The 25,522-nt window shown below is 41.3% G+C and overlaps 1 protein-coding gene across 7 annotated transcripts in view; it reads left to right on the forward strand.

The window, feature by feature from the left end:
* The window catches only part of col19a1 (collagen type XIX alpha 1 chain), a 346,509-nt gene that overhangs the window by 265,965 nt on the left and 55,022 nt on the right, over positions 1–25,522 (forward strand). For all 7 annotated transcript variants that reach the window (XR_011340316.1, XM_069886134.1, XM_069886135.1 and 4 more), the window contains 5 exons: positions 6,547–6,600; positions 9,010–9,063; positions 10,749–10,802; positions 13,714–13,767; positions 21,358–21,411. Coding sequence is in view for 6 of the 7 variants with exons in the window: in XM_069886134.1 (XP_069742235.1) it covers positions 6,547–6,600; positions 9,010–9,063; positions 10,749–10,802; positions 13,714–13,767; positions 21,358–21,411 (270 nt within the window). In the remaining variant the exon portion in view is untranslated. The remainder of the gene's footprint in view (positions 1–6,546; positions 6,601–9,009; positions 9,064–10,748; positions 10,803–13,713; positions 13,768–21,357; positions 21,412–25,522) is intronic.

A 25,522-nucleotide genomic window follows, 5' to 3' on the forward strand; every position in this document is an offset into this window, starting at 1 on the left:
ATTTGATAAGCTCAGTGGCCCACCAATAAAAAAGAGCACATCGTACTTGTCAACATCTGCCAAGAGCTCGTGGCATCTCATGTAGGCCTTTAAACAGTTCAGCCACATATCAAACTTGACAGAGGGCTCTGGATCCCTGGGGTGGGCCTCTAGCTTCTCCACTCAGATCACCTTGTCCATGGCAAGTAATCAGAATGTTAAATTGTAGCATGATCAATAACCACAAGCAAACTCGAAGCAAGTGATTAATGGCTTTAATAACCTGAAGCTTCAGGCACATCTTTACATGCTGCTGCTCTGGATCCAAGACTGGCATGTAGGGAGGAGACTAGGGCTGTCGGTCTTTATTGGGAATCTTACAGGGAGGAGTAATAAGGTCGGAGGTGGGCCAGCTGTAAGCCTCTCTCCCTTCCCCCTCCCTCCACCCCTTGATCTCTGATGTCCCCTCCCTCCCTTCTCCACCTATCACCTCCTGCCTTATGACCACCCCTTCTTCCCCACTTACATTTTGTTCAGATGCCTACCAACATTTTCCCATATCTTGATGAAGGGCTCAAAGCTGAAACATCAGTTATATATTTTTACATTTGCTATATAAAGGACACTGCTTGACCTGCTGAGTTTCTCCAGCTTTGTGGTTTTACTTCAATCACGGTGTCTGCAGATTTTCATGTTTTAAGTCTGTGAGAAGCTTTAAAGCTTTTTATACTAAATAATTATTCAAAGATCTAGAAGGACAGCAGGGATAAGGCAGGCAATTACAGGCTGGTGAATCTTACACAGCCACTGCATTCCAGAAAATTATTCCTATTTTCCCGGAATGCATACTGCGTTAAAAGCTCAGAACCAGAATGAGGGTGCCATTCGCGTTCTGATATTTTATCTTGTTATTTTCCCGGAATGCCTGCAATCTAAACTGAACTGCAGGCATTCTGTGACAAAGGGGCTAATGAATACAATGCAGCGGTGATGCACTGCCGGTATCCTATCTAAACTCATGGACAGAAATAGAGATTTGCAGTTTTGATTGTAAAAATCCTGCTAAGTCTATGTAAAATAAATACATACATCATCTGTGATAGGGAACTGTTTTGTCTCTTGAGTTACTTGGGAGGCTTCTTAAATAACTTAGAGATGCGAGATTTAATTAACAGGAAAGACTTACTAATGTCTTCCACCATCTAAGGAAAGACCAGACACACTAATATACATACGCCCCACAGTGGTGCACTGCAGGTTAATACAGGGAGAAGGGTGTATTGATACACAGTTACAAAATAGTTCATATTATCCCGACTATATAACAGGAATCTATTTGAAAAAGAAGTTCTGAGAGTCAGGGATTGATCAGGAGATATCCTGTCTGACTAATTTGAATATTTTTGAAGTTGTGTCTAAGTGGGTTGATGAATGTAGTGTAATTGATGTACATACACTTCAGGAAAACCTTTGACAAGATTCCACCTGGTATATTGTTTCTAAAGCTACATAAATGATTTGGATGTAAATGCAGGAGGTATGATTGGCAAATATGTAGATACCACAACATTTGCTATGCATTAGGATTAGGTTATTGCTGATGAGGAAGACATTCTTAGGCCACAAAAGTATGATGATGAGGTCTTAAGATTGGCAGAAAAATAGCAGATGAATTTAATCTTGAAAACAATTCAAGGAGGACACTTTAGGCTGTGTGCTTTGGAGGCTCCCACTCTCCATGCATGGCTCCCCCCGCTCTCCGTGCTGGAGGCTCCCCTGCTCTCTGTCAACGGCTCCCCCATTGTTTGCGCAGTTCCCCAGCTCTGTGTGTTGGAGACCATCCTGCCCTCTGTTATGGATACACATCCCCCACCCTTTGCGCTTGTGTCCTCCCAACCTTTGCTCTGGAGACCCCTCTGCCCTCTGCATGAGACCCCCCCCATGACATTCTCCCCACCCCCCCACGGTAATATTATCCCGCTGTCTGTGAGAGCCTTCTCCTCTGTGAGAGACCGATCTCTTCTGTGAGAGACTTGTGTCTGAGAATCCTCCTCTCTCTCACTTTCTCTCTCTCTCTCACACACACACACAGACACACACACACACACACACACTCTCTCTCTCTCTCCTTTCAACTTATCTCTGTGTGGTCTTCTCTCACTCTCTCTCTCTCTCTCTCTTCCTTCCTGTTTCAGTCTGTGAGACTTTGTGTGTGTGCGTGCGTGAGAGAGAGACACCATCTCTCTGTGTGACTCTTTGTCTCTCTGCAATCATCTGCTGTTTTCGACTCCCTCTCAGTGTTGTACTTCCGCTCCCTGAGTTGGTCTCCTCTTTCTGAGTGTGAATCCTTCTCTTTGTGTGTGACTCCCTGATCTGTGTGTAAATTTCTCTCTCTGACACTTCCTCTCTCTGTGTGTGACTCATCCTCTCTCTGTGAAATGCCCCACTCTCGGCATGAGATCCCCTCTCTTTGTGTGACATTCCTCCTCTCCACTGTCTGTTGCTCTCATTCCTGTCTGTTTTGGGTTAGTTATTTTGTTTGAATTGTGACTAATTTTTCTCCTTTTTGACTTTTATGTGTTTTTTTTATTGTGTCATTTTAATGACTAACTCTTGATTTTTGGTGCATTTCCAGATTTGAAGTTGCCTTCCTTGCCCTGAAATGCATCATCATATTTATTTATTTATTTCATTTAGTTATGTGCTCATTTTATTTATTTAATTCATGGTAGTAGCATCAGTGCTGCCCACCATTCAACTACTGGCATACCATCCTGCCCACACATTGTAAAAGGTTGCCAGCTGCTGTTCTAGATGACGGGGAGAGTTTGGTCTGTGATGTACTGGGCTGTGTCCACTACCTTTTTAGGACTTTCCACACAAAGATATCGATGCCTCCATAACAGGCCATGATACAGCCGATCAGAACAATTTCTACTACACATCTGTATCAGTTTGCCAAGGTTTCCAATGACATACCCAATCTCCGCAAACTCCTGAGGAAATAGAGGCAAATAGTTCAGTAAAGGTCCTCTGAGATGGTGACTCCCAGAAATTTTTCTCACCCTCTCCAACTCTGATCCCCCAATAATCACTGAATCGTACACCTCTGGTTTTCTTTTCCTAATCAGGCTCCTTGGTATTACTGTCATTGAGTACAAGGTTGTTGTTCATACAGCATTCAACCAAGTTTTCAATTTCCCTCCTGCACTCATTGCCCCTCTTCTTACAGCCTGCTACAGTGGTATCGTCAGCAAATTTGTGTATTGGGTTGTCGTTGTACCGGGCCCAAAGTCATAGGTGTAAAGTGAATAGAGCCAGGGGTGAAGTATGCAACTCTTGCCGCTCTGGTACTGTTGTAAGATGATATATGTGAAATGAGCTTCCGGCCAAAGTGGTAGATGCGAGCACAATTTTAATATTTAAAGAAAAGTTGGATAGGTATATGGCTGAGAAAGGAATGGAATATTATGGGCCAGGTGCTGGTCAATGGGACTAAGTGGGAGAAGGTCTCTGGCATGGACGAGAAGGGCCAAACTGGCCCGTTCTGCGCTGTAATTGTTATATGGTTTATATGTCCAGTAAGATTATGATTGCAATTGCATAAAAACTAATCCAATCATATTCAGAGTGCATTCTGTAGTTCTGGTCAGAAGGATGTCATTTCAATGAAATTTCAGAGAAATTGCACAGTGGTTCATCTAATATAACTATGGCCTCTCAACTCCATAGTCTTGGGTTCAATCCTGACCTCAGCTGCTGTCTTTGTGGGGTTTGCATGTTCACCCTGAGACCATGTGATTTTTCTCAGGGTGCTCTGGTTTCCTCCCATATGATAAAGGATTTGCATCTTAATTGAGAACTGTGAGTTAGTTTGAGTAGTTTAAGGGGCAGGAGAGAGTGAGTAGATTTGGCAAAGAATATATTCACTCTGAGAATGGTTTGAATCTGGAACATACTGTTTCAGGGGGTGGTTGCTGCACACCAAGACATTCAAGACATGGGCTAAGTACTGGAAATATCATTGGTCCAGAGGGTTTGTTTCTTTGTTATAAAATTATGACTGAGATCTACATTAAGATTAGCCCTTTTTTTGTGTGCATCACAGTCAAGGTCAAAATTTATTGCCCATTTCTGATTACCCTCAGAGCATGGCAGTGAGCTATTTTCTTTAGCCACCATAGTCCTTCTGGTGAAGGGACTCGCAAAGTAAAGTTGGGCAGCAGAATGGATCAAAGATTTAAACCCGGTGACAGTGAAGGCTCAGCACTAAATTTTCAATTCAGTTTAGTGTGCAAGCTGGATTGGAACTCAAAGATGGCAGTGTTTCCAAGTACTTACTGTTCTTAACCTTTCTAGTGACAAAGGTTGTGGGGTTGGGAGATGCTGTCAGAGTAGATAGAGTGCCAGACTGCAGTTCATGTTGACGATGGTCTACACTGTTAGCCCCATGGTCCACCTCTAATGCAGGGAATGAATAGTTAGGGTGATTGGTCCCTCTGTTAAGACAATGCATAATTTTTAACGTATCCAAATGTTCATCAACAGCTGTTGTGAACTTCATTTGCAATATTGAGTGCTTCACTTGGAGATCATAGTTCATTGGATAATCCAGCACGACCATTTGACCAATCTCATCCATGCAGAAAGATATAAGGAATTAAATCCACATTTCTGCACCTTTCCCACATTTTTTTCAGTCAAGTATTGATGCTAGTGAATCTGCATTGCTTTCAGGTAAAATAATTATAACCCCTGGTGTTCTGCGTCCTCTGGTTATATATACACCTATAACGCACCAGAAAGAGTGAACTACTTAATCAATTAAAATGAGTCATGTTTACAGCACAAATATTAATTCTTCATGAACATTCTCTATCCCAGTGGGATTCCGACGTATGTCATAGATTATTTGTAAAGGCTTACACTAATCATTTAAGAAAAGCAAAAACCTTTATTATAATTAAAAGGAACATAAAATGATGGACCTCAAACCGGGCATCAGCTTCCAGGAACTGAAATGCAAGTCATGTGATGGGAAATGCCTGTCTGAAGCATAACCTATTTTTAAATAGAGCTCCTACTCAAAGCAAGGAGTTACAGCAGGTTGTTAGAAAGAAGTGGAGTATTTTCCCCATCTTGATTTGGTCACTCAAAGATGACCCTACTGCTTCTCCATTAAAAGCTGCAAGTTTCTTGTGCTCAAAACACTTTGTCCAAACTTACTGTTAAAGTGACTTGTGAGATCCCCCACCTTTACAAGTAGAGAGCCCAAGATTCCAACATACATCTTAGTCTAGATATTCCTCCTCATCCCTCCAGAAACTCTGGTGATAAATGGTGTGAAGGGGATTTTAATCCTAATAGAAAGAGGAAGCACCAACACCCTGAGATATTTGAGTTCATCATGGCATTCTTGTGATACCAACAACAAGCAAATACCACAGCTCCAAGATCCTCGACCAAAAAAAGAAAAACATTGTCAACTTTAATATTTTGAAAGCTCAGAAGAAAGCAAAAATGTTCTTATGTAATGAGTCATAGAGTCAGTTTTTCAACATGGAAACGCACCCCCCCCCCCTCACCAAGCTGTCTACTCTAGTTAGTCTGATTTGCCTGTAGTGATGGACTAAGTGAACGCATAAGCACCTCAAGCCATTTTCCAAACAAAAACAAAAATTCTGAATGTGAGCTGCTAATTACATTGAGTGAAGCAAAGAAGTCCACAGACACATTGATCCTAGTTAATACGCAAAAATGCCAGAGAAACTCAACAGGTCCTATAGAGTTTTGTAAGAGGCAAAGATGTATAACCGAAGTTTTGGACCCAAGCCTTTTGTCAAGGCATGAGTGAAAAGCAGGCAGGTACCTGAATTTTAAAAAAGCAGGGGGAGGAGGGAAGAAGGGGCAAGGGTGGGGGGGAAAGCACAGGCCAACAGGCTATCCATTCATGAATATGGATAGGAGGGCGGGAGGCATAGCTCTTTGAATGCAGAGCTGAAGGAAAGGGAGACGCCGGGCTTTTGGTGGGGGGGTGGGGGTGCATAATGGAAATCAGAGGTCGATGCTGGATTCACTTTGGGCTTATATGGGAAAATCCAGGAATGTCACAATTCTTAAGGGGCTCATACATCACTGGAGCAGGTTGAAGAATGACCGGAGCACAATTTTGTAGCAGGGATTCAGGGATCATTCAAGGATCCATACATTCATCCCATGATCTCCAATTGTACTTTATTTTTCAGAGAACAGCTTATCCATGGGTGGGTTAATGTTTACGTTTATGCTGTCCAAAATTTCTTGCGATTGTTTCTTCATCATTTCTTCCACAAGGGCAGTCATGGTGCTGGTCAGATCCTCTTCAGTTTCAGCTTCCACTTCTCTAGGCTCATTTTCTTGTTCCCATTTTCTTGCCGGTGTAGTTTTAATTAACTTAAACCAAACCTTTAGACTAAGAAAAGCTGAGTTAAGAGAGGTTGGTAGGAGTGTACGACTAATGTGTCTCCCTCCATACAGTCGTCAGCCAAAAGTACTTTATTTTTGAACCCTACAATTAATTCCTTACAGGGTGACCCAGGACCAAGAGGCCCACCTGGAATTCCTGGACTGGATGGGCCAAAGGTGGGTATGAGAATCTCTTCTTGATGCTTTACAACTCTGACAGAAAAGAACAAGACAGTACAGAAAAAAGGTAATGAACATCAAAAACATGAGTTGTATTGCATCTTCCAGTTGTAAAACATGCTATTCCAGTTTATAGTAATATGATCGAACATAATTTGGAATCAAGTAACATAAGAAAATAATAGGACAAGTGGTAAAAAGAGATAGGTTTTATGGAGGAAAAAATAATGTAAGAAATATTGTCATTAAAAAAAAGATAGAATTACAAACTTTGGTTTGGAGGCAATTAAAAGCACATCAGCCAAATGCAGAGTAATTGAAACCGAAGAGACCAGAAATAATGGTGTGGAGAGATTATTAAAACTGGGCTATGAGAAAACAGTTGAATATAATTGGCAACATTCAATTAATTAAAAATCTTTGTCCCAAATGATGGGACACTACATTATGGAATTTTGGCTCTCGGACAACAAGCCTGTGCTGTTGACCAAGTTGGAAACACTCCTGTTCCTTCAGTTTCCGTTGAAAAATTGAACAAATTTGGTTGAGGCTGTTTTGTCATTTGTGGGTGTGATGAAGGCTGACTCATCTGCCTCTATTGTGTTCAAAAGCATAAACAATGAGATGCTGAAGGGATTCAGTGGGTCAGGAAATATCCCTAGATTGGAATGGTCAGTCAATGTTTCACATCAGGATCCTTTAGATTAGTGAATCCCAAAGTGGGTGCAGTGAGGGAAAAGGGAGCCGTCATGGGGCGGTGATGGAAAAGAGAGCGCTCTGAACCTTCTATCTTGTTATTATTCAGTCTACTGTAAAGTTCAATGAAGAAGGCAGTGCAGTAATTTTCTGGCCAGACAGAGGGTAGCAGTAGTGAGCAAAATAAATGATCACAAGGTGTTCTCACAAGAACTGGTCTCGGTGAACGCCTTGTTGTATTGGCATCACTACTGCCCTCTCAGTGTTGCCACCAATCTCCCCACCTCAGTACCGCCGCCACCAACTCCCCACCTCAGCACCGCCACTACCCCCCACTCCACACAGTACCTTCACTTACCATCCCCTCATCCCACTCAATGCCTCCATTAACTCCCCCACCCTGCTCAATGCCTCCACTAATCCCCCCACCCCGCTCAGTGCCACCACTCACCTCCCCCATTCCGCTCAGCACCACCCAGCCCTAGTGCCATTGTATGGAGGGGCATGCTCAGGATGTGGCCTGAAGGCCAAGGCGCAGCAGCCCCAAAACATTTGGGAACCACTGATCTAGATTATTGTATTCAGACTGAATTGCATCATTGCATTCTGATTTCCATTTTAAAAGGGGCTTTCACTGCATAGGCAGCTAGTCTAGCTATTGTGACATTCCCTTAAAGTCTACACCTGGCTATGTTGCCATTTAAAATAAAGAAACAGGGAAGTCTAACAACAGTTGCATAGGGTCTTGGTATAATTTCCATTTCATACTCTGAGGAAGGACATTGTTGTTATTGGGGGAATGCTGCAAAGGATCTCCAGTTGATGAGTGAAACACAAAAGTCTGTAGATGCTGTGATGTAGTAAAAACACTCCAAAATGCTGGATGAACTCAATTGGCCTTTCACCATCCATAGAAGATCCATATATTGCTGATGTTTCAGATTTGAGCTCTTCTTCAAGGAATAAACAAAAAACAGGAAATCTTAGAATAGATGGTTCTGGCTGGGGGAGGAATCCAGGCCAACAAAAGATGTTGATTGGATATGATAAGGGGAGAGGTGAGATTTGAGTTTGTTTGTGTAAAAGGAGACAGGGAAAAGGGAGAGGGACAGAACTGGGAGAAGGCGACAGGGAAGAAGTGGTGGGGGTTTAAACGAAAGCCAGAGGTTAATATTAATGTTATCCGGTTGGAGGGTGCCCAGTCAAACAAATGAGGTGGGGTTCCTCTATTTTTCAGGTATGCTCAGTCTGGCAGAGCATGAGACCATGTGCAGACATATTAACAAGAGATGATTCCTGAGATGGTAGTACTGATGTATGAAGACTGCTTAGAGTAGAGTTACACTCATTGCAATTTAGTCTCTGACTGGTATGCTGGAAAGTCTGCTGAAGAAGTGATAGTAATAGGCAAAGAAGAGTGTGGAACCCATCCACACCCTCCTAATCAAGCTATGGAAGTCAAATACTCCAAACTATTTCTCTGGCTGATGCAAACAGCAAGATTGATCCACTTAAAGTTATAGAGTTTAAAGTCCAGACAGATCTTCAAAATTAGTCCAGTAGCTATGATTCACTATTGGGCCTCAGTATATCTCCCTGGAGTGACATACTTTTGACAGCTCTCGGAGATGTCTGTTGCTCACTGGAACTGACATTAGGTCTACTTCTGAACCTATTTTTGAAAGAAGTTGAATATTTCTCTTTTCAAAGGGAAACAAAGGTGAGCGTGGATACCCTGGGACAAGTGGAGAGAAAGGAGATGAGGTGAGTATCTTGTGACCCCAAGACTGACTATACGACATAGCAGCAGAATTAGGCTATTCAGCCCATTGAGTCTGCCCTGCCATTCAATCATGAGCTGATCATTTTTCCACTTAGTCACACTCCAAGACCTTCTCCCATAACCTTTGATGCCTTGGCTAATCAAGATCCCATCAACCTCTGCCTTAAATGCACCCAATTACTTGACCTCCACCACCACTGATGGAAACAAATTCCGTAGATTCACCATCCACTGGTTCAAGAAATTTATGCCCATCTCTGTTCTAAGTGGATGCCCTCCAAACCTGAAGTTGTGCCCTCTTGTCCTAGATTCTCCAGCATGGGAAGAAAACCTTTCTGCATCTATTCTGTCCATGATTTTCAATATTTAAAGTGTTTCAATGAGATCCCAACTAATTCTCCTAACTTACAAATAGTGCAGGCCAAGAGCTGTCATATGCTCAACATTGATGATAACCCTTTCATTTCTGGAATCATTCTTATGAACTTTCTCTGAATCTTCTCTAACGTCAGCACATCCTTTCTTAAATGAGATCAAAACTGCTCACTGTACTCCAAGTGAGGTCTCACCAGTGCCTTATAAAGCCTCAATGTCACATCCCTGCTCTTGTATTCAATTCCTATTGAAATGAATGTCTTCTTCACCACCAACTCAACCTGCAAATTGCATGCTTATGGATTTGGCTCAAGTAAATCAGTCCATGTGCTGCAAGTCCTATGTATGTTAATTTTCTGAAGCCAGATGATGCATAAAATATTAATGAAAATAGAATATTAGTTCTCTGTATGCCCACAGCAGAATTCTTTTAATATTGTAATGAGAATTGGTTATTGCAGCTGTGTGATAATACAGTAATGATCACTAAATGATAATGTAGCATTATAGAGAAGCACTAAAAAGTATTTTCACTGTCAGACTCATGCATACGAGGTTGACTCTCCCTAATAGTGTCTGCATTGCAATTACACCGAGGGTCTTTTAGTTCTGCTATTTTGAGGGATTTATTAGTCACCTTAAATAGGGCTTCACCTAAAAGGAGAAAATCTCAAGCAGAATGAAGCTTTGTCAAGTTGCTCTTCCAATATGGAGACAAATCAATATAATTTCTAAAGTATCACGGAAGCAAAAGAAATTAACTGTTTAAAAATGGGATTATGAAGTGCCATGTTTGTGCGTGGCTTGTCATCTGGCTTAAATGAATAAAAAACAAGGTAAAATGGGGACTTGGTACTGGTTTCATGGAGTCAAAAATTCCTTCCTGACATGCTAAAATGTGGCAGAGACCAGACTAGTGGTGCCAACAACATGCAATTTATTGTAATTACCTTCCACTTTCTCATGTACCACCAGCCTAAACAAGCCTCTCTTCACTTTGTTAATGACCCCGACCCTTCCTATCACACCTAACTCCTACCCTTCCCATTGCAACTTATCCTCATGATTCCCATTGCAACCTGACCTCCACCCTCCCTAATACAGCTCCACCTTGCCCTTCCCACCATAGCCCAACTTCCTCCCTTCCCCATCATGTTCTGAATGCCACTCTTTCCCCTCTTTGTGTGCATTTTGTTTTTTTGCATGAACACGTGTTTCTCGGTTACTTGCTATTGTTTGAAAATTATACTTCACTGTTCAAACAGAAAAATATATTGTTTCTGATTTTCAGGCTCTGCCAGGTTTGCCAGGTACCCCTGGACCCAAAGGAGCTGTGGGATCTGTGGTAAGTGATGACTCCACAACTTATCATTGGAAGTGTTCTCTTGCTTTCTGTCAGCTGCACTGATTTCTCATTAGTTTTCTCCCTCTTCTCAGCAGAGAGAGTGGCTGAGACCCTTTGCAGGGCAATTTACAATACACTATACATGGGGAAGGCCAGTGAGCTCATCTTACATATCCTTTCAGGACCAGCAAGAGACTTCCATGAGTACATCAAAATGATTCTAGCCTTGTCACTCAGTGCTGCTCAAAATCCATTCCAAATTATTACCATTCCCTGGACAAAGAAGAAGAATTTGTTACTGGCCCTCATTATCTTGCACCCATGAGGACTTCTATTGCTTGTTCAAGTCCTACATTTAATCATGAGTCATAGAATTAACAACACAGAACAAGTCTTCCAGCACACCTTATCTATGCCAACCTTCAAGTACCTATATTTACTGATCTCATTTACCAGTTTGTGATCCCTGGCCTTGCTAGCTAGCATTGGCTTATCAAAATGCATTGTAAATATTTTGAGGTAATTTGCCTCCACCAATCCAACCACACACTGGATAATAAATGTTTCTTTCAATCCCCAAAATGCATATATAGAATATAGAAAGAACAGCACAGGCTTTTCAGCCCATGTGCCTGTTCCGAATATGATGCCTGAATCATTCTAACACTGCTGCTGTAGATATCCCCTGAGCATCCCCCGCCTTGGCTGCCCCTTCAATTTCATGTGTCTATCAAGAAGCCTCTTAAAAATGCTACTTTGTATCTTCTCCCACCACTGCTCCTGGCAATCTATTCCAGCCACCTACCAGTCTCTGTGTAAAAATATTTACCCCAAGCATCTCCCTAAAACTTTCTCACCACATCTATTGCCCAAGGGAATAGATTCTAACTAATCACCCTATTAATACTTCTCAGTGCTTTATACTCCTCATCAGTTTTCCATACTCCAGAGAAAACAATCCAAGTTTGTCCAATGTCTCCCCATAACTTGTGCCCTCTAGTCTAGGCAACATCCTAGTAAACCACTTCTGTACCCTTTCCAAAGCCTCAATAGTGGGTGGTTGGAATCTGAATTGTACTTGTGGAGGAACGTCCTCTTAGAATTTCATACAATGTTCTAAGTGCAGCCTAACCAGAGGATACAATGTGACCTCCTTACTTTTATACTCAAATGTCCCAATCAATAAAGCCAAGCATACTATATGCCATATTTACCACCCTCTCTAATTGCATGACTATTTGCAATGAGTTCTGAACCCAGATCCCTGTGCACATAAATAGTTTTCATAGCCCTACCATAACTATACAGTATATATTCCCCTTACATTTGACTTCCCAACATATACTTGTCCCTTTTGAACAAAGATGCAATACTAACAACTCTATATTCCTCTGGGACCTCTCCTGTCACAAGTTGAGATGGAAAGATCTTTATCAAGGTCTCAACAATCACTTGCCTCTTTGAATAACTAGAGATTTATAAGCAGCTATTGTTTTACTCACAGATGTTTTGTTCATTTCATTACATGATTTTGAAACCAGCTCCTTCATTTTCCAACCTGGTGCCATCTGCAAATTTGGTCTTTCAGATAATATATCAGAAGAATTTCATTAACAATATTTCCATTGCCTATTCTGTAGGACTACTGCTAACCGATGTCCTCCTCCGGTCCACTTCTTGACGTGTCTTTTGTAGCATTTTGAAATTGGAAATCTCACTCGCAGGTTTTGATTATCATATTAAATCTGATAGTTACTGCACTCAAGATACAAAAATTACCCTTCTCTTTGTTCATTTGGGTCATTTATGGATAATAGTGTTGTACTTTTGATTCCAGAATCTATGTGCATTATGTTGAAGGCCCAACATCAACAGCGATTTTGCAATACTACACCTCTACCCAAATAGTGCAGTCAAAAGTTAATGTCAAGTTCTACCCCCACACTTCCTCACTCATTGACCTTCTCTCCATGGTACACTGATTCTCACTGTACCAGATGTTTGATGCAGAAAGGAGAAAGATGGCAGAGAAATGGAATGGCAGCAGGAGGATAGAATGTGGAGTATTTGCTGCAAGTAGGCATGGTTGAGTAACCATCAGAGAACAGTAGAAGGATGGCTTCGGTGACTCTGCTCAATCCACAAACCAACCTTTCATGACTTGTCTCCTGTCACCTACCCAACATCCCACCCATATGCTGTTGTCCTTTTTATTCCTTTGGCTTCAATCTTAACATCACACCACTCATGAAAAACTTTATTTTTGGAAAACTATGTAGTATACACCTCATCAACTACATTTCCCTTAATGATCAAAACTTCAATCATTTGTTAAAACCCATTTACCTTTATCAAATACATGCTAATTTTCCCTAAATCTACCCCTGTCCAAGGGTTTGTTAATTCTCTCTGTGATTTTAATATTGAAAGCGTTCGTCAATGGTTAATGGAACCATTGAAAATCCAGCAGTACCAACGTGAGGAAAAATACTAAGCAAAGTGGCTCCAGTTAATGCTTTTCCTTCCATCAGCTTTGAGGTACTTGAGAGACAAATAGTTGGAAGTATTCCAGCAATATCTGCCACTGGCACCAAGTGTTCGATGATATTGCTGCTGTGTCAGTATCTCCACATTTTTTCTTTTCTTCTCAATGTCCCAATGCTACCACCTACTTCAGCAAATACACAAGGAGATAATTGCTTGAAAAAGAAATGAGCAATGGGGCAGTTTTGTTTATTGCTTAAACATGAGCCTCTCGTTTTATGTGAAAAGGGATAAAAATTACACAGAAGTTATTGAATAGTTTAAAAAAAAAAGTACTGTCAATAAAATGCAGGGTGAAGATAAAACAGCAATCCCAGGAAACTGAAACCACTGAAATTAAAATAACTTTTTTTCTCATTATTAATAGGGTTCAAAAGGAAGACCAGGACCAACAGGGCCAATTGGACCTAAGGGAGAAAAGGTACAGGGAAATTAATGTTCCTTTTTGATTATTTTAAATTTACCCCACAGTGGTGCTAAGTACCATTACTGTGTCCACATCGCATAGGGTTCAGAATGAATGGGCCTTTCGGGGACTTATGAGATGTGTTTTCCAAATGCTTGTTCTAGCCATCAGAAAATGAACCAAGATTCCTAATCAAGTTCACAGTAAATTGCACTAAATCATTCTCACACTCCATTCCACTAGATTTGCAAGATGGCCTTTATGAAACATAGGGTAAAATGTTGCTTTCGTTTAGATGAAGGACCTCCAGTAAAGCAGGTTTGCTTTTTGCAATCAAGTCATTTGGCCTTTGAAATGTGTTTTAATCATTAATCAGTCTTACTTTCACTGAACAAATCCTAAATCATTTGAGTTTCTGGACAAGATACCAGTCTGATTGCTAATTAATGGAATTTTTTGTATGATTGATATGCCCTGATAAATGTTGCCTCTTTAAATCCCAAATCTGCACCATAGATACGTTAAACCTGCACTCCACACATGTTCCATAGTTGAAAATATGCCATTTCATTCTCAAATACAGGAATGGCTGGACAGAACAAAGTCAAATTTGGTTTCGAAGATTGTTCAATCACATTATGCAAAAATAGAACAATTTTTGACCCATCTAAGCAATCAATCTTTACCAACAGACCCACATACAAGACTATGAAACCTCATTCTTAGAAAAGAAGGGCCAAAGTTACCTAATTTACTTGTCATGTTGCTAAGAAAGACCCACCTGAAGGACGTGCTGAAAGATCCATCATACCCCAGACTTTCTTCTCTCCCTCCTCCCATCAGGGAGAAGGCTGAGGAGTGTAAAACCGCACACCAACAGGCTTAAAGATGGTTTATTCCCTGCAATTAAAGGCTGCTGAATGAACTCAACAACTGAGCTCTCATGCTCTGGAACGCCTATGTCGCAGGCGTCAGGTGGGACTACGTGTGCCAGAGGCTACTTAAGCAAAGTAAGTTAGACTTTAGAGGGGCGAATGACCTCGTGAAATTGCTGGAGATCACCTCCATAACATGGAAGCACAGGGACCGCATGGGGTTGCCATCTTGAGACTCGGGTCCGCAGGCCAGTAGTCTGCTATCACATTCAAAGAGCAAACCCATCACAGCCACAGTTTTCCAGGAGCACCTGAAGTGCTGCTTTTGTGGCCAACCAAAGCATTCCCTGAAAACGCTGCCGGCAAAAGACACTATGTGCTCGAAGTGCAGAAAAAAGGGCCACTATGTGAAGGTATGTCAATTGCAGCCGCCTTCCAGTCCTAGCGCTGCTCCATGCGCAGCATGGAAGCTGCCATCAACTTCTGGGAATAACCACACTGCTGCTTGGGCACTGCCATTATGCTCCTAGACTAGGAGTCAATACAGGCCAGACCACAAAGCGATACTAGCCTCTGTCCACATCAACTCCCAGTCAATCATCAGGTGACACGATGCTTTTTTGATAATGGGAGCACTGAAACTTTTATCCACCTTGATATGGTGCAGCATTACTCCCTTAAAGAAAAGCCAATAAGCTATAAAGTTGCCATGACCATAGTGTCCCACTCAACCGAGATCCGCAGCTACACCACTGTGACACTGACCGTGCAGGGCACAACTTACAGGAACTTTAAACGCTTTATCATGCCTCAGTTCTGTGCGCCAGTAATGCTCGAGATGGACTTTCAGTGCCACCTCAAGAGCATCACAATGCAATAAGATGATTCCCCCTACCCCACACTCACGGTTGGCAACCCACAGTTCATCAGCATGTCGCTCCCCAGCGCCCCCTCACCCACTGGTCCACCAAGACGTGGTCTCGCTACTCTCCATATCAATCACCACTGTTCATGAACCTCATCCCCAACTGTAAGCCAGTCACTACAAAAAGTAGGTGATACAGTGAAGGGGACAGGGCATTTATTAAAGCAGAGGTACAGCGACTCCTGAATGAGAGGATCATTGAGCCCAGTACCAGCCCATGGAGAGCCCAAATGGTGGTGGTCAAGCATGAGGGTAAAGACAGGATGGTGATTGATTATAGCCAGACTATTAACCACTATACATAGCTGAATGCGTAATCCCTCCGTCACATTGCGGACATGGTCAATCAAATTGCCCAATACCATGTCTTTTTTACGATTGACTGTCTGGAGAACTGCCAGCACACCTCCTTTGAGACAGAAGGCCACTTCTACCATTTCTTTGGGTCCTCTTTGGTGTTACCAGTGGTGTCTCCATTTTCCAGCAGGAGATGGACTGGATGGTGGACTAAAATTTCCTGCATGCCACCTTCCCCTACCTGGTAACGTCACAATCTGCAGCCATGACCTGCAAGATCGTGATGCTAACCTCCAGAAATTCCTCACAACAGCCAAACACCTCGATCTAACCTACAACAGGGATAAATGTGTTTCACTCACTACTCGCCTGGCGATCCTTGGCTGTGTTGTGGAGAATGGAGTTATTGGCCCCGACTCTGACTGCATGCATGCCCTCACTGCGAGAGCTCCCTCTTCCCCACAGCCTCAAGGCCCTGAAAAGGTGCCTGGGGTTCTTTCCTATTATGTCTAGTAGGTGCCTAATTATGTGGACAAACGCCGCCCCCTTATCATCCACATCCTTCCCCCTGACAAGAGAAGCCTGTGCAGCCTTCTGTCGGATAAAAGAGGACATCCTTAAAGTCTCAACATATGCAATGGATGAATCTGCCCTGTTTCAGGTCGAGAGCGATGCGTCCAACTTCACCCTGGCTGCCACCCTGAACCAGGCAGGTCAGCCCATGGCCGTCTTCTCCTCTACCCACCATAACCCAGAAATCTGACACTCCTCCATTGAGAAGGAGGCTCAGGCAGAAGTTGAGGCAGTGCGGCATTGGAGGCACTACCTGATCAGCAGACGTTTTACCCTGCTCATGGACTAATGGGATGTGGCATTCATGTTTATTGATAAAAGCGGGGTAAGATAAAGAATGTTAAAATTTTGAGGTGGAGGATTGAACTCTCCACTTATAACTATGATATTCTGTACAGACTGGGGAAGCTCAACAAGCCCCCAGATACCCTATCCTGAGGGACAGGTGCCAATGACCAGATAGACCACCTCAAGACCCTCCACAATGACCTCTGCCACCCCAGTGTCATGAGACTTTTCCACTTTATCAAATCTTTTTAATTTGCCGTACTCCATTTGTGAGGTTAGAGACAAGATCAGGCACTGACAGGTTTGCGCAGAGTGCAAACCGCACTTCTAGCAATCAGAGAGGGAGCACCTGGCGAAAGCCACACGGCCATTTGAATGCCTGAGTATGGATTTTAAGGGCCCCCTCTCCTCCACCAACCATAACATGTATTTCCTCACAGTCATCTATGAGTATTCACGTTTGCCCTTTGCCATCCCTTGCCTCAACCACAGTCATCAGAGCACTGCACAACTTGTTCACCCTATTCGGGTACCCGTCATACATTCACAATGACTGGGGGTCCTTCTTCATGAGCGACAAGCTGCACCAATACCTGCTGGCCAGAGGTATCACCACCAGCAGGACCACTAGTTATAAACCCCAAAGGAACGGTCAGGTAGAGAGGGAGAATGTCACTGTGTGAAAGGCCATCCTCCTTGCCCAGTCCAGGGGCTGCCTGTCTCTCACTGGCATGAGGTCCTTCCCAAGGTGCTCCACGCAATCAGGACTGCCACCAGTGCTACATCTCAAGAATGAATTTTCTCCTTCCCCAGGGACTCCAGATCAGGGATCACCCTTTCATCCTGGTTGGTGTTCTCAGGGTCAATCCTGCTATGGAAGCACGTGAAGGGCCATAAAACTGACCCACTGGTCGAAAGGGTCCAGTTCCTCCATGCAAACCCCCAATGTGCGTATGTGGCCTATCCAGATGGCAGTGAGGAAACTGTTTACATCTGAGACCTTGCGGGGGCACCCGAGGAGCATACCCACCAAACTGCACCCTCCCCAACCATGGACACACACAACATACTATGGTATCCTGGCCCTGCCCCCACCCCAGTCACTACAGTAAAGCCACTATGCCCCCAGCAGTCAACATAACACTGGAGGTTCAGGAAGAATCAATGACCCCAACTACAGCAGAGTAACTGACTTTCCGCTGGTCACAATGGAAGACCAGGCTGCCGGACGGACTCAACCTCTAAGGCCTTTGTAACACTTTGTGCCCCACATCGCCCTGTGGTGAACTGCTGTACACTCATTAATCCGGCCCCACCCTGTCCTCTGACTGTACCTGTGGCTCTTTCCTCTTGACCCTGCATAAAGGCTCCAACCCCTAACCCCATGAAGCTTGGATCACAGCACAGGATGACCTTCGTTTATTATAAATGAAAGTCTATTGTTCCATAACTCTAGTTGTTTGAGTTATTGATAGCGGATCAATCCTATTTCCTTTAGAATAAATCAGCAATTCCTGCAGCCATCATCTCTCCAAAGACTGTTCGATCCACTTCACACTTTCTCTCACTGAAGTAATGCTGTCATGGAATTTTCTAATTTTAAGAACCTTCAAATGCAAGTCGTGCCCTCTGGTTCTGCTTATGTTGGCTAGCTTTTTATGTGTTATGTTATCTCGTCCTTTTGAATTCAAAAGCTGCAATTATTCTGCTACTCCGGACCAAGACTGAGAAATTTGCAAATTGTGATGCTAATCTGTCAGTGCATTCAACAATAAAATTCAGAACTCAGTGTCAGCTTTGCCTAAGGTCAACCAGAAAGGAGCACACACTTAACTTGGATGTTTGCCTCTGGTTCACAATGACTGAACTGCATTGGTAGAACACTGTGTCACCAGAAAATTAAAAACACAGAAAAGGTTAAGTTGCAAAATAGAAAGGATAAATCCATCTGCCAATAAAAAAGAACCATCCAGAACTGTATATAGATATGCACAGAGATTACAGAACTATGTTCCAAGCTCTCCTTTATTTACCCCTGTGCTCCTGAGTTTTAAAGTTGTAATTAAATAATTCACATGATTAAAGTGCACATTCCAGATTTTATTCAAGGATATTTTTATACATTTTGTTTTGACCATGTAGAAGCAAAGTTACACACAGTCCCCTCATTTCAGGGCACCATAATCTTTTGGACATATGGTTTCACCGGTGTTTGTGAGTACTCAGGTATGTTTAATTACTTCATTGGTGCAGGAATAAGAGAGCAAGGCTTGATTCGAAGCTTTTGATCTCCTTTGGAGTATGTCATTGCCATTTTTCAACATGAGGACAAGTGTTGTGTTAATGAAAGTCAAAGAAGCCATTATGAGGCTGGAAAACAAGAATCAAACAGTAAGAGACATTGCTCACACCTTAGGATTACCAAAATCAACAGTTTGGAACACATTAAGAAGGAAGAGCATACTGGTGAGCTCAGTAATCTCAAAGGGACTGGTATTCCATGGAAGATCTCCACTGCTGATGACAGGAGAATTCTCATCATTATGAAGAAAAATCCCATATGTATATACGATAGATCCAAAATGCTTGAGAAGACAGGCATGGCTGTGTCAATGACCACTGTCTGCAGAAAACTTCATGAACAGAATTACAGAGGCTACACTGCAAGATGCAAACCATGGCAAAGGTGATATGCTTTGGATCTTGGGCAGTTCTTTTATGCCTCCATAGTTTGCTCTTGCCAACACTTTGATATAGGTTAATCGTGGTCTCATCTGTCCACAGGAGCTTTTTCCAGAATTCTGCAGGCTCTCTTAAATGTTTCTTAGCAAACTGTAGATTGACCATCCTGTTTCTGTGGCTAACTAGTGGTTTGCATCTTGCAGTGTGACCTCTGTATTTCTTTTCATGAAGTCTTCTGCATAAAGTAGTCATTGACTCATCTATATCTATCTCCTGAAGAGTGTTTCTGATTTGTTGAACAGGCTTTTGGGGATTCTTCTTCATTATTATGACAATCAGCAGTAGGGATCTTCCTTGGCCAACCAGTCCTTTTGCTATTACTGAGCTCATCAGCACACTCTTTAATGATGTTCCAAACAGTACCTTAAAGTTTGGGCAATGTTTCTTACCCCTTTATTCTTGTTTGTCAGCCACATCGTGGCTTCTTTGACTTTCATTGACACAACTCTTGATCACCTTTGGAGCCTGTAGTTGCCATTTTTCAAAGCTTAGAAGGAGGCCTTGCTTTCTTATGCGTCCACCAATGAAGCAATTAAACTTACCTGAGTGATCACAAACACCCGCGAAGCCAAATGTCCCAAACTTTATGGTGCCCTGAAATGAGGGGATTATGTATTGAAAGTGCTGTAATTTCTACATGATCAAGCCAAAATGTATACAAATAACCTTGAATTAAATCTGGAACGTGAGCTGTTTGATTACAAATTTAAAACTGTGGAGCACAGGGGAAAAGAATTGTCTTTGTCCCAAACATTATAGAGGGACTGTATAATTTCATACATAACTGGAACATATGCCCTCAAACACAAGTGGCATAAATGCCATCAACATTGTCAGACTTGTGTGATGCTTTTCCAATTTCATTCCATAAATATAATCATTATGATCCAGCATATAAAGGGCACAAGAGCTGTGTAAACCCAAAGAAACCGCAAAAAGGCCATTTACACATTTGCCAATGTTGAGGAACATAAGTAAGGCCTCTACTGAAATTTATCTTCTATGACTGCCACTACTCAATTGATATTTTGCACAGTCTCACTTATAATAGCCTGATGATTCAATTTAGTATGATACCATGTACTGTTAGCGGATTCGAATCCTGTTCTACTGATAGAATTATGTAGCTAAATGTAAAGTAGAGTTATGGTTTCCTTTCATCCATTTAAATAAAGTTCCCAGGAGAACTAAAATGAGCTGTTTGCTTTTTTTCTCTGTTGCAGATTATATTCATAAATGTGCAATATCAAAAAATACTCAACTTCTATCTCGAACTTCAAGGCCAGAATATCTCAGATGTAATGAATTAACACACAAGGACTGATTCCTTCTTTGGTTTTTACACAATATTTAATGGGTTATCATCATGTATAATGGAAGAAATAATCGACAAGTGGTAATCATTACATTGAAAGTGCCAACCCCTTGTTCTGAATGTGGATTCACTGAAGCTGCTGTCCAGTGTTTACCCAGAAAGCAAAGGCTGTGGATTCTGAAGATCCAAACTAAAACAATAAATGTTGTAAGCACTCAGCAAGTCAGGCACACTCTGGAGGAGGAAAAAGATCTTGGTTGAAGATTATAATAATGTTGCAAGATGGTTATAATATGAAAGTTTACACTACGATGCTGCCACAAAACACCAAATTTCATGACTTGTTCATGACAAAATCCTGATTTTGATATTGCACAATATAACCCTTATTATTTTCACAAATGTTGGCTCACCTGCCCACTGTATCCAATATATTCTGTTTTATGACAAATGATCTTTGCTAATCAGAGTCTGTCTAAGTCACTGGCGTAAAGGAATTTTTAAACTGTCAGAACTTTGTCCACAGTTCAGTTGTTTCAGGGTGGAGTTAAAAATTTGTTCTAAAAATTGTATTTTTTTGTATATCACAGGGTAACCAAGGGGAAGCAGGAACCCCAGGGCCACCTGGACCACCTGGACCTCTGGTAAGTCACCAATGGTCACAAGGTGGTTTATACTTCAGCAACATTGACCTGTCAAAGTCTGAGATTACCTAGACAATCTGAGGTAGAAATTTTGCTTACTAAAGGAGGTATTAATAAATTAATTTCAAAAAAGTATAAATTACTTCAAAGGAAAATGTCTAATTCAGATATTCATAAATCAAGATTAAGATGGGATATTGGTTTAGATAGATCAAAATGACTAGAGAATGTTATGTGAAGATAATATGACTAAAATTATTAATGTAGGATATTGATTAGTACAATACAGTTTTTTGCATCAATTGTATTTAATATCTCAAAAATTAAAAAGATTTAATTTAATTTCTTCAGAGTCATGCTTTAGATGTCATAATAAAGAGATAGTATTTTTTCCACTTGACTTGGCAGTGTATTGAGGTTAATTAATTTTGGACACAAATTAAAGCATTTTTGGAGAAAGTATTAAAGGTTAAACTTCTGTTGGAGCCAATGTAATTTTTGTTGAGAAATATTAAAATGTTTCATTTAAAATTATCAAATTGAATTTTTAGGATTGGATTTAGCTGTTTCAAGGAAATGTGTAGCTACTACTTGGAAGTCTGATATGGATTTGGGGATGCAGAGATGGCCCATATTGAAATGAGATCTTGTATTTGTCTTGAAAAAATAACTTCCAGTTAATGTGATAAATATCACTTTTTGAAAATATGGAGCCCATATTTACAACATGTTGGTTTGAAAATTTAAGCTCTCAATAGCTCATCCTGGTGGTGGTTCTCAGTTTCATGGCAGTTGATTTGAATCTATATATTCACTTGATCATCTCCTTTCTTCTTTCTTTCTTCAGGGTACTTGGGAGGAGGGAGGTATTATGTTCTATGCCACGTATTTTGTTATATAACACATTATTAATTGAATGTATTGTGCTTTTAAAATTTTAAATAAAATATTCAAGAAAAGCAATATTGTCCTTATTTAAAGAGAATACCATAAGATAAAAATTAAATATGCTTCATTGCTTGATTATGTTGAACTCCAAATTCAGATAAACTCATTGTGTCATTTCAATTCTGATTGTTTTTTGGATTTATTTATATTCATTTCATCAAGAGCTACTCTGAATTGGTGCTTTTGTAAAATTTATTTAAAAATTATGACATCTTCAGCCCTCCTCATAATCTGTTTTCTGATAATCACCATATTCTTGATTACTAGGGGATCAAACCAATTGTCAGCTGCCTTTGTATTGATTAGTAAAATGTTTTCAAGGCATTCATTGAATCATAAAAATATAGAAAAGGCATTTGGCTCATCTTTTTGTCTACCTCCCAATTTGTCTACATTAGATCTGTATTCTATGCCTTGTTTATTTAGGTGCCTGTTCAAATGTCTCTTAAATGTTGTGATTGTATGATTCCACCTCTTCCTCTAGCAAAAAGCTCCATAACCATTCTTTGTATTTAAAAAAAATATTTTTTTATCTCAAATCCTCCTTCTCACCTTGAACCAATGCCTCCATGCATTCAATACCCCTATCATGGGTACAAGATTCTCACTAGCTACCATATCTATTCCTCCTATAATTTGGTATACTTCTATCATGTCACTCCTTTGCCTTTTTCTCTCCAAAGAAAATAAATCCAGCCCATTCAGTCTCTCCCCATGACTACAGTCCTCGAATCAGGCAACATTCTGGTCGGTCTCCAGCATAACCACATCCTTCCTTTAGCATTGGCACCAGATTTTGAAAGACTGGATCTATGTGTAAAAAAAAATAAACTGCTGGAGGAACACAGCAGGGCAAGCAGTATCAGTGACAGAAATGAATGGGTTGGGTCAGAACATTATTGCAGGAGTAGTCTCCCATAAGTTTTTTTCTCCCACCAATGCTTCCAAATCTGCCAATTCCAGAAAATTGACTTTTTTCTCCAGCATCTGCAGTCTATTGTGTGTCTCTTGTATCCATCTCCATTTGAAAAGGCAAGGACTGATTAGGAATAGTCAATTTATTTTGTGCATGGGAAATCATGTCTCAAGATATTGGGTTTTTTTTAAAAGAGAGCAGGGCAGTAGACATTGTCTACATTGACTTCAGCAAAACTGTTGACAAGGTTCCACATGTTAGGCTGGTCAGAAAGATTGGATGACATGAGATCCAGGTGAGCTAGCCAATTGGATACAAAATTGGAGTCAGAAGGAGGTAGTGGATGCCTGTGACCAATGATGCACTACAGGGATCATTGCTGGGTACTTTATTATTTGTCATACACAGAAAATCCCCTGGTATCCAGCACCTTTGGGGATTGGTAGATGCCGGATAAATGAATTTTCTGGTTGCTTGAGATTGCATATTGCGTGATTGGAGAACAAATGGTGAGGTACACAGATTTTAAACCCTTTTTTTTACCTATTTATTTTTTGTAGTTTTTTTTCTGGTTGATTGAGGCTGCTGGTTGCTTGAATCCCAAATAAGAAGGGTTTTACTGTATATTATTATATTGTGAATTTTGAATGGTTTATTGTCATGTTTGTCGAGATGCAATGAAAAAATTTTGATTTGTATGCTATCAAGGCAAGTCAACCTCTACATAGTATAGCCAGTCATTCAAGAATAAAATCAGTGTTAGAATAAAATAAAACTGCAGGGTATTGTGCTGTGCAGTTAAACAATGGAAGACATAATCTTATACTAATAGGAGGTCAATTCAAGAGTCTGTTAACAGCAAAAAAGAAACTGTCCTTGAACCTGGAGGTGTGCATTTTCAGACCCGTGTATCCTCTGCCAGAGGAAGGAGATTGGGATGGGATGTGCCCTTTAAAGTATTGGGTGTTTTTGCAGGTCAGCAGAAAGTAAAGATGGAATTGATGGAGAGAAGTAGGATATGCATAATTTTCTGGGCTCCGTTCACAATTCTCTGAACTTTTTTGTGATCTTGGGAAGAGTTGTTTCCATACCAAGTGTGATACATCCAGATAGGAAATGTCCTATGGTGCATCTATAAAAATTGGTAAGGCACACCAGGACAGGATAAATTTCCTCAGGCTTCTGAGGAAGTAGAGACATTGGTGCAATTTCCTCAGTGTGGTTAGTCAAGGACTGGTGGTTATGACATATACTCCTAAAAATGTAAAGCTCCCCACTATTTTTACTTCAGCGCTGCCAGGAAAGATGGGTATATTCTGCCATGAAGTTGATCACCTCAAGAAGATTGTCTAAGGTTACAACAGGATCTAGATCATCTGGGAAAGAGGTCGACGGAATGCATATGGACTATAACTCAGACAAGTGGGGGGGGTCATTGAATTTTGGGAATTTAAACCAGGGCATGGTATACACAGCAAATGGCAGGGCCCTGAGGTGTTTTGCAGGTTACGAGTGGTGAAGGAGGCATTCATTTTCAGGCATTGAGTATTAGAGTTAGGAAGTTATGTTCTAGCTGTACGTGACATGGGTGAGACCACACTAAGAGTATTGTGTGCAGTTCTGGTCATAATACTATCGGAAGGGTGAAGGGTGTTATAAAGCTAAAAAGGATACAAAGAATAAAAACATTTACAAGGATGTTCTTGGCACTGGAGAGCTTGAGTTAGACAGAGAGAATGGATAGGTTGGGGTTGTTTCCCCTGTAGCAAAGGACACTGATGGATGCCCTTATATGAGCTTTATAAAATCATGAGAGATATAGATAAGGTTGCATTCTTTTTCTGGGGGCAGGGAAGTAAAAATACTAGCTATAGGTTTAAGTTGACAAGGACAGATTTAAGGGACAAAAGGAGATCTAAGGGACAAGTATTCCCACACAGTGGGAATATGGATTGAGCTGCCTGAGGAAGCTCTGAGGAAGTACATTGGTGACATTTGAAAACATTTGGGCAGGTTCATGGAAAGGAAATGTTCAGATAGATGTGGGCCAAATGCACACAAATGGGACCACCTCAGGTAGACACCTTGGTTGGCATGGAGTTGGCCTGTTTCCATCCTGTATAACTCAGAAATGTATAGAACACTCTCAGTGCCATCTAACCAGTGCTTTAAAAGTTGCCACATAACTTCTATATTCTATGCCCCACCTATGAAGCCAAGCATACCACATGCCTTCTCACCAACCTA

This window comes from Narcine bancroftii, chromosome 6 (genome assembly GCF_036971445.1).
Source record: "Narcine bancroftii isolate sNarBan1 chromosome 6, sNarBan1.hap1, whole genome shotgun sequence".
Lineage (NCBI taxonomy): Eukaryota > Metazoa > Chordata > Chondrichthyes > Torpediniformes > Narcinidae > Narcine > Narcine bancroftii.